The sequence below is a fragment of the Telmatherina bonti genome (assembly GCF_933228915.1).
Source record: "Telmatherina bonti genome assembly, chromosome: 10".
NCBI lineage: Eukaryota > Metazoa > Chordata > Actinopteri > Atheriniformes > Telmatherinidae > Telmatherina > Telmatherina bonti.
Genome location: NC_136628.1, coordinates 36,204,560 through 36,214,149, shown reverse-complemented (window position 1 = coordinate 36,214,149; position 9,590 = coordinate 36,204,560). Strand labels below are relative to the sequence as shown.

Genomic DNA, 9,590 nt, shown 5'->3' with positions numbered 1-9,590 from the left:
TATTTTGGCATCTTTCGAAACTCTTCCATAAATGGCAGTTTCAGACTGACGAACAAAGAAAAATGTAAAGATGAATGTGTAGACAGGAAACACACAGGGTTGTGAAACTGCTTGCAAAATGCATTTTCTTGGGTTCAAAAAAGTTTCAGTCCAATGTTTTTCTTTATGTTTGTTGGTTTTTTAGAATGCTTTTCGCACATAAAGTGGTGGCTCACAGTTACACTGCATTTATAATTGTGAAACTGTGACAAATGATGAGAAATTATTTTATTCCTGCCATGTTTGGGGTAAATTCCCACATTTATTTAATCCAATAATGCTCCCTTTTCCTTTTCTGTTTCAGTTTTTTCCTTTGTTTTCTGTGTTTGCTTCTCTGACAGTCGTTCAACACGCTCTGTGGAGCAGAAGAATAAAAGAATGCTAACTCATAGTTGCACAAATTTACACACACCACAGTTGGGGAGAATGCAAAGACCTCGGCCCCGATGGAACGATAAGAACAAACCAAAAGCAGAAGCAGGTTTGAGTTTGAGTGAAACATCAGAGCTCAGCAGGACAGACAAGTACAGGAAGCAAAACAGCATAAAAACAACCAGCTTGTTCTCCACAGGCCAATATTGTTTACACTGCTGTACATGCGACAACGCAACAAACATCCTTTAATATAGTTTTTTTTTTTTTCCTTTTCGTATAAAAACACATACTGATTTACATAAAAAAGGTTGTCTTTCCAAAAGAGCAGTGTTTCTCTTTGGTCGGCGTGTTTGCCTAATGTTGCACCGACACAGTTATGTATACATTATTTACATTTACAACCATATAAAAAGATGTATATCTCTTGTGTACATGTATTCCAAAAACCAAATACATCAGTTCAAGGTTGAAATTTATGTACAAGCGACGGAGAAGCTGAGACATTAGGAAAGATGGTGCACCTGACTTTGTGTGAAACATGCAACAATGGTTGCATTTCCATCACCTCTAGATCTATGCAAAACCCAAATATTGTATTAAAAGATGGTAATGGAAACACCAAAACACCGAAAAACCTTCCAAACATCTCTAAAAGGTTTTTACGCTCTCATGAGGTGTTTTTTTTATTGAGATGTGTGACAGAAAAACTTTTTTCCTTTTCCTTTTACACGTCACCGGACAGGATGTAGGGAGTCATGTGACCAGGTCATTTGAAGTAAAGGTGCTTCTAGATGATTTCTTTTGTCTTCGGATGAAGACAAATGATGATGATGAAGAGCAGCAGCATCAGCAGCAGTGGAACCAAAATATGTCCTGCAAAACGTTTTGGACCTCCATCCTCCTCAAAGTGAAGTCTTGTTGGAATTTACGCGAATTTCGACGTGTGAGCTGAACATCATTCAAAAGAAACACCTGCAAATTGCAAATTTGTTGAAATGTTGGAAAATTTGTTTTTATTTTGCTGGAAACTGTAAATGAAAATGCAGCTAATAGAGACGGTAGATGCTGAATGACATAATAAAAAAACTTGTAAGATCTTTACATCTTTAGATTTGTTGTTGCTTCCTAAACGCTGCATGAAAATTTAATAAAACTAAATGTGTGTTTATATTGTGTTTCAGGAGTTAATGCCAATATAAAAGATAATCTAATGATTTCAATTCTTGCACATACTTTTTTTAAGGCTTATATTGATCTGTAACTATTTTCTTATATCTTCATCTTTAGAATAATGTCTTTCCCCATCAGTTATTACATGTTGTTTTTATTCATTACCTTATTAATTTATGTTCAATATGCTTTTTGTTTATGTAGCCTTTTTGCATAGTTTACATGAACTCATATTTCTAAACATGCTGCCATTATTTGTTGCAACCTTCTAAAGTAAATTTAATTTATTTATTTTGTTTTTACATTTGATTGATTTCTTTTTATAAGTTGGAACTGTTTTTAATAAGTAAAACAAGTTGTTCTGCTGTTATGCATGTAAAGTGCTTCATAAAATTTGGTTTGATTAGATTTAAAACTTGTAACCATCAACCTTAAGATTAACCTTTTCTCCATTTTAGTGTGCACTGGTTTCTAGAATCATCATAAATAAAGTGAAAATTGCAACACAATTAATTTTTTCTATCAGCTGTTATAATTTCTTTAATCAACGACGCCTGTTATAGTGACGGGAAGTTCATCTGCTTCCGAGGATTTGGCTGTTTTGACTTGGTTTCCTTTGAAGAGTCGACTCTTTTAACTCCCAAGCAGCTCTTCATTTACAATTAGAGCTTCTTTTTTGGTTTAATTTAGCTATTTTAAGCAGTTTGTTTGTTAGTAAGCAAAATTTTCTTGAAATTATTTTGTTCACGAGCCTCATTTTTGCGCAATTTCTTTAATAAAAAAAAAAAAACTGTTAAATTTTATTCTAACTTTTAAATGAACAACTGAACACAGAACCACACCATGCAAATCAAGTAAATAAAGGCCAAAATCTCAATATTATTACACTATAAATTCCCCAATGTCTTTTTTATTTATATTTTCTCCCCAGTGAAGTCATGGCTTCCAGTTTTCTTTTTGGACCTGGTTTTTACCACTACAACAAGAGACCCTTCCTTCTTTATATTGTGGTACGATTGTCGTCTTTCTGCACGGTGTCCCCATCAAAGTCCTGCCCCTTCTAACGATTCAGCTCTCTTCCGCAAGAATCTGTTCACAAAGAATCGACTATTTAAGCCAGCTCATTCATTAACGGCAGATTCCTGGCCTGTTAAACTAAATTTCCTAAATGTAACCAGGTAGTGGTTTTACCTAAACCAAACTACGTAGATGTGTGTGCAGTAAACCAACCAAGCTAATGGTTAAAAAGAAAATATCTGAAGCAAAAGTAAATGGAAAATGAAGTCTGAAGAAACCAGTTGCCCCCTTATAAACACTTAATAACACTGCAGTATATTTTCTGTTTGCTGTAGACAGTTGATATTGTGTGTTACGGCACCAGAACATAAACATATACGTTATGTGGACCCCGGGAAGAGTTGATACCGCCTTAGTGGTGGCCAATGGGGACCTGGTTAACGAATAAACGCATGTTATTTTGGTGGTTTTTACTCAAAAGATTCAGGAACAACTGATCTAATGTCTGTAATGACAGAGTTGTGTCTTCTCTGGCTGCATAAATGTTGCCCAAAAAGCAGGTTTTTCTTCAGGAAACCAAACTGACTGAAAGATTCAGCAGCACAAACAGAGCATGGCCGTTGGTGGTTGTTTAAGGGTGAATGCAAGAAGCTACGGCAGTCATCATCTCGCCAACAGGGCCGCACAGCACAGAGCAGGTGTATAATCAATACCAACCTGAACTTTTCTTGTCATGGGATCAAATAAAATATTATTGACTTAGACCAACGTCTCTAAACCAAACAAAAACTTGAACTTTTTAGAAGTTCCCAGAAAAGCCGGAGAGGTTCCAGCTTAACTCCGTTGTGCATATGGAAATAAAACTCTGCTGCAGTGCAGGATAGCAAAGCATTTTCTGTGGAAAGTGTTAAGTTGTGTAGAAATAGTTTTCTTGACTGTAAAGAATCAGACAAAGATGCAAAGATCTAGAAGTGCGACACACAGACGACATAAGAGATGTTCACGCCAAGTGGTTTGAAATCAGACAGAATATTTAATCATGAAAACAGAAGTTAAAGTAGTAAATAGTGAAATAAAACATCCTTTCCCACAGTCAGGTTTTGACATCTACAGAGAGAAACGGCGGGAGGTCTTTGCATTCGTACAGAGGGAAGGTATATTGGATGAGGTGTAACTGAAATCACATAATGTTATTCGCTGATGCCAAAGAAAGTCTGTGTGATGTGCTTCTTCTTGCCACAAGTGCATTGACGTAAGGCACAGGCACAGTTCCCCTCTTTCAACAGAGTGGCTCGCTTTATTTATTCTTTTTTTTGTCCTTTAAAAAAAAGTCCCAGTGCAAGAAACAAGTAGGGTGACCACCGCTGAGGTTAAAAACATTCTGCGTTTCTCTTAGTGGTTTGAAAAGGTCATTTTTGTTTCCTTCTCTGTCAGCGGAGCTGGATGTTGATGCTGTTTCAACAGGAGGAATCATGTTGGTGTGGATGCAGACAACAACGCAGCGTCGAGAATCACAGCGTCAGTTTAAAGTCGGCATCTTTCGTCAGAGGTCCTCGCAGTTCAGTGGTTGAGTTTCACGCACCGTATCGGCGACGCGTCACTATCCGTCGATATGAGCGGGACGTGAGGGGTTCTCCTTTTAACGCTAGTGAAGGTGGGAGGTGCAGGACTGACCACGAGGGGGAAAATAGATGAATAAAAGGTGGAACAAATTGATGCGATGAGTTTTGAAGAGTTAGCTTTGTTAGGAGGTTGGTAGCTTCTAGAGGAAGTGGAAAGAGAGAATGTAGATCTGTTCACATGAAGGTTGGGGTAAAATGAATTAAACCTTAAATCAGAGCTTTATATGAATTTAAACTTGCTATTTTAGTGGTTTGTGTGTTATTCATGCCCCGCATTTCAGCATCAGTTCATCCTGACGAAAACCCGATGTGGATCTGCCCCATGTTTCGAGGAACTTTACGGTGGCTGAGAAAGGTCACCACACTGTGACAAGATGGCCACATGTGCGTAATCTTGCCCTGCTCAGGAAGAAGTGTCTCATTAAATATGAAATAACCTGGTTAATTGTTCAGTACACATAAAAACACACCCATCCAGCCCATAGGAACGAAGCTTCTCGTCAAGAATCAACTGACGGCATGAAAACCAGCTTTCTTCATGTTCATGGCCTCGAGAACAAGAACAAAGTTCTGGCCTCTGCTGGAGTACGCTACAAGCTTGTTTAAGTTGTGTGTGTCAGCTAACCGATGCTGCGGCCAGGTTTCGTACTACTGAAGCGAGGATGTCCTGAAATCTTGTCTACCTTTGAAGTTGTTGGGGTGCGTTTGACACCTTCAATGTTCAAGGACTCCGATCCAATTACTAACATTCATCTCCGCGTACTCGCAGAGTGCCTTTTGGGCTTAATTGTGTCTAATGAGAAGCTGGAATTGAAATATCTGAGCTGCTGAAGGGGAGGGGAGGGGATGCCTGAGAGGAGGAAGGAGAATGGGAAGGATGGCCTGTCGCTGTGGGTGATCACCCTCGTGATTCTGCAACTGAAATGCTTGAGGAGAACAGAGCAGGGTCTTTTATAGTAAATCTCTGGAGGTTTCCCTGCCAAATGTGTGTGTGTGTGTATGCTAAGGTGGTTTTTAGCAACTGTGTGCACGTGTACGTCGCTCATGGATGACTGTTGAGGTCAAGCTGATATATTACAAACAGGCCTTTTATTAAACGCTGTCCCTGACGCGTAATCCCAAGACAAAAGGGACAAATATTCCTAAATGACCTCTGGTTGTACAAACCTGTGTTCTTTAAAAACCCCATAGAGCTGAAATTTTGGCATCTGTCAGCAGCTTCAATTCAAACGTGTCTGGATTCGGCTTTTTAACACGGGTTGAGTCGGAGGGTTTGTGTCGGAGCGTTTGTGACTGGGAAGTGTCGGTGTGTCCGTCTGCTCTGGCAGTCTGTATTTCTGTAAGTGTGTTGGCTGTGAATCAGTCCTAGAGGCAGGCGATACATGTACATCTGTCTGTCCTCCCTGTTGTTCCTTTCAGGGGATCTGTGTCATTATTTATAAGTGTACAAAGCAGTCCTAGAGGCAGACGTTGTTACTGATCAGGCAGGTGGATCCGGTGCCAGCTTGGGACAGGAAAAGCCTCCCGTTGGGGCAAACGCAAACCTCGTAGACAGTCTGCCTGGTCCCTGAGGACGAGGAGCTGGTGGAGGCTTTCCCTTCCGGCAGCCTCATCAGGCGGATCCTTCGAGCGTCCAGAGAGATCTAGAAGGAGAGATGACTGGTCAGACTGGAAAACAACGGCAATCTGGAATTCTGGTTTGAGACAAGATAAAATAAGATAAGCTTTATTTATATAGTGGTTTTCATAGACACAAGGTCACAAAGTGCTTCACAACAATAAAAACATAGAGAAACCTGCAACGTGTGGAAAAAAGCAGTATAAAGAACTTGGGGTTTTTCTGAAGGGCTGAGAAAGAACTGCATTTTGAAAAATTTGACTGGTGCAAACAGGCACATCCATTTACACCATCCCGACCAATACTTATCACTGCGGGAACAATACTAAAGGCCCAATGGACGGATATGTAGCATCTTCTGGATCATTTACGTGCAAACCTCGTTCAGTTTTTGGGGTTTTTTCATATTCTGATGGAGCAAACCAGAGTAGTACTGCTGGAAACCATGGCAACATGAGACAGAAACAGGAAGAAGAAGCCGCCAAGGTCTGTTTAATGATCGCACAGACTACGGCCACCTCCTACGGCCACCTCCTACGGCCTCCTTTAATCATACACTACAGAAATGTAGCCACGCGCCCCCCATGATTGCTAAGTCAGCATCCATCCTGCATCCTACCTGACCTGTTAGTTCTCTCCAGCCAGCAGAACACGATCTTACAATGACTTTTATTTAGTGTCTTTCTATCTTTTAATCTTCTTGTTTCTTTGCTGAATCAGCGACTTTGTGTGTTCAAAACATCCAGTTTGTTATTATACCGTGAAGCGAAACGTCACGTCGTGTCCTGGATGTAAACGTTGTATCGTGCCGGTTTCTCAGCCTCGGGACGCTGCTGGGCAGCAGCTCTAGAAATGCACAATAGATGTCACTGTGTCATTGAACAAGTCCTGGACGCGAAGTTTTAAGGTTAAAAAGTCATGTGATGCGTCTTTAATGCCTCTTTCTGAGAATGTACATCATTGTGATCTCCTCTACTGACACCATGTTGACTGTTGTATGAAACTAAGGTCAGAGCTCGGAGGTGAACTCTGCACTGCCCTCTGGTGGCTCCATTGGCAGAAACCATGTCAAAGTAAGGAGCACATGAACAGAGAAAGGCAGTGGCATTTTTAATAGACGTACCCATTTACGTACGTAAAAGTAGCATAAAGGGGCCTTAAAACCGTTATATTTAATTTTCTTTATGTTTAAATCAGTTTTAAATGTTTTTTTAATTACAAAATACACCTTCTTGGGTTTTGACGGCCGATTCAGATGCTTGAGATGCGGCTGTTTGCACACATTCCTTTCTTTCATTCTCACCCAGCGTTAAATTCGGTACAGATGTGATTTGTCATTATGTAGATGTTACAAACTAAGAAAAAATGCAGAATTCATAGCTGGGGAAGGTACAAGGCCACCATTTTGTCTAAAACTTTGCAATATTCAGCCCAAGCAAGCCTCCATCCACATCATTTAAACCAGCGGTTCTTAACATATTTTCCCTGAGGAACCTTTCATCCATATGGACAATGTGTGGATATTGATCCCAAAGGCTCCTGATGTTAATAGCCTTGGGAGAACCTCTGTGCTCTGTGGAAACTGAGACCCAAGCATGAGAAGCACTGATTGTGCTTGTTCTCCTCCAGCCAAACATCATGTCTGTGAAACACAGCAGCTTGTGATGTGACCTGAAAAAGTTAATAGCTGTTAGGTTCTGTCTCCGGCTCTACAATCAGCCAGCCAGGTTTTCAGTGACTGATCAGGTAGAACCGGAATTTGTCTGAATCATCTTTGAGGTCTGCCATCTTTCACCAGGCTGTTTGTAAAACAGGATGAAGTGTTGTCTTGTTCTTTTGTACACTCTAGTCAACAGCGAGAGTTGTGTCAATCTCTAAATATCTTCTGGATCTTCATCCTTGACATCTTGTCATGATGTTCGTTGAGGCATTTATCCCAGATTCTGGAGGTTAGAAAAATTCCTAATCTGCTGTTTAAAGATTAAATCCCACCATCACCAAGAGACAGGGTCACCTACTGAGGAAGATCAATAAAGCTTCACAGAAATTGATTCAACTTTTGAAATATTTGGAGAAAAACACAAAACAGAAAAAAACGTGATGTTCAACGTCTGCTGATGCCCAAGCTGCCCTCCACACCCCCCGAGCAAGACGAGAACCATTCATAAGTCATTCTACTCCCTCCCTGATTGGAACATAATAACTTTCTCCCTCTGCAGTGTAACAAACCACAGCTGCACCAATCCAATCTCTCCTCCTCCTCCTCCTCCTCCTCCTTCCAGCCCTCTGGGGCTCGTGACGGGACGATGTTTCACTGGCCGCAGAGAGGAGGAGCTCTCCAGCCATAAAAAGGTAAAGGAGCCATTACCGGGCGCCTCTGGGAGGCATCGCCACCAAATGACCTGGAACCCTTTTTAAAGCAGAGTCTCAGCTGACTTCCCCAGACAGCTGCTGTTGAACAAATCATTCACCAGGAGGGACAGACAGAGTGAGACACTCCAGGGAGGGTTAGGCAGGTAAAGGTAAGACCCACAAACAAAGACTTAGAAGGAAAGATGATGTTGGGATTGCACTAGCTGAGGATCCATGTGGCATATGTTAGGTAGTTTTTATTTTCAGATATTTAACAACTACTGTACTTAAACGAGTTGGTTAAAGACCTGAAAGTGCTTTAAATACCCCTAGAAGACGTCCGTATTTCCCCTGATTTATGTGCTGATGAGTGGCCTCAGAAGTGTCCATAAAAGAGCGAGTGTGACTATTTGGGTGTCCGCCTGTGTGGTCTGTGGGTGTCGAACAGCCAAACCTTTCTGTAATTGCTGTGGCAGCGCCTGAGGATACAGAGTGCGAGTGTGCGTGTAAGACAGAGGTTTGACGAATGGACATTTGCAACACTAATGGAGTGTGAGAACACGACTCTAATTATATGCACTGCCCACCATGAGTTCCACGTTTAATTTCTGACCACACAGCCTTGAAAGCTGCAGGAAGATGTGGTACAGGCAGCGGTTTCAGAGCCATTGTTTTTAATTGGACTAAAACGGATTCAAGGGCACCTTCATGACTCCACCACCACCCTCACCAAGCCATCTGTCTCGTATCAGCACACTGTCTTAATGCGTCAAACTGTTTTTGTGGGAAAACTTTTAAACATTTCCTTCTTGCTAATCCTCTTCGGCTGATTTGAACTGATCTGACACGATGCGACGGGTGCAACGTAAGGAGGGAAATCCTTTTATCAGCACAGCCGACTGTGCTGAATGTGATGCATGGTGTGTGTAACGATTAAGGGAATGGTTGGAGGACTTTAAGAGCACGAGGGAAAGGATGAGGGCGAGCTAATAGGGGGAGGAAGTGTTAAATAAGCAAAGTTAAAGATGGAAAGAAGACAGAAAACGAAGGAGGGAAGCATCAGAAATCAGATTATGAGATATTCTAGGGATATTTACCATTTCTTACCAAGTGATATGTCAACATTTTTACAGTTCTTCTACTTTATGGTGTCCATTAAAGGACACAAGACAAGAATCTGCTCATTTTCCACAGGGCTTTGAGCAAAGTTTGGACCATAAAGTGACGCCACATGTCTCAGAGACCATGGATCATATATGTCACGCTGGGCTCTTATGGGTTAAAGATGCAGAGACAGAATTTGGAGTTAAAGTTAATGCCTCTTCGAATCGGCAGTTCTTATAACCCCATGTTTGTAAAGCGCTACGTTTCCTGGATTTTTGTCAGGATAAACAAGC

General features: G+C 41.2%; 1 protein-coding gene across 1 annotated transcript in view; it reads right to left on the bottom strand.

Annotated features, from left to right (window-relative positions):
- Nucleotides 1-274: 274 nt before the first annotated feature.
- The window catches only part of sgcd (sarcoglycan, delta (dystrophin-associated glycoprotein)), a 172,551-nt gene continuing 163,235 nt past the window's right edge, over nt 275-9,590 (bottom strand). The window contains exon 8 of the mRNA XM_079247792.1: nt 275-5,866. Within this exon, the coding sequence (XP_079103918.1) occupies nt 5,681-5,866 (186 nt within the window). The 3' untranslated portion in view covers nt 275-5,680. The remainder of the gene's footprint in view (nt 5,867-9,590) is intronic.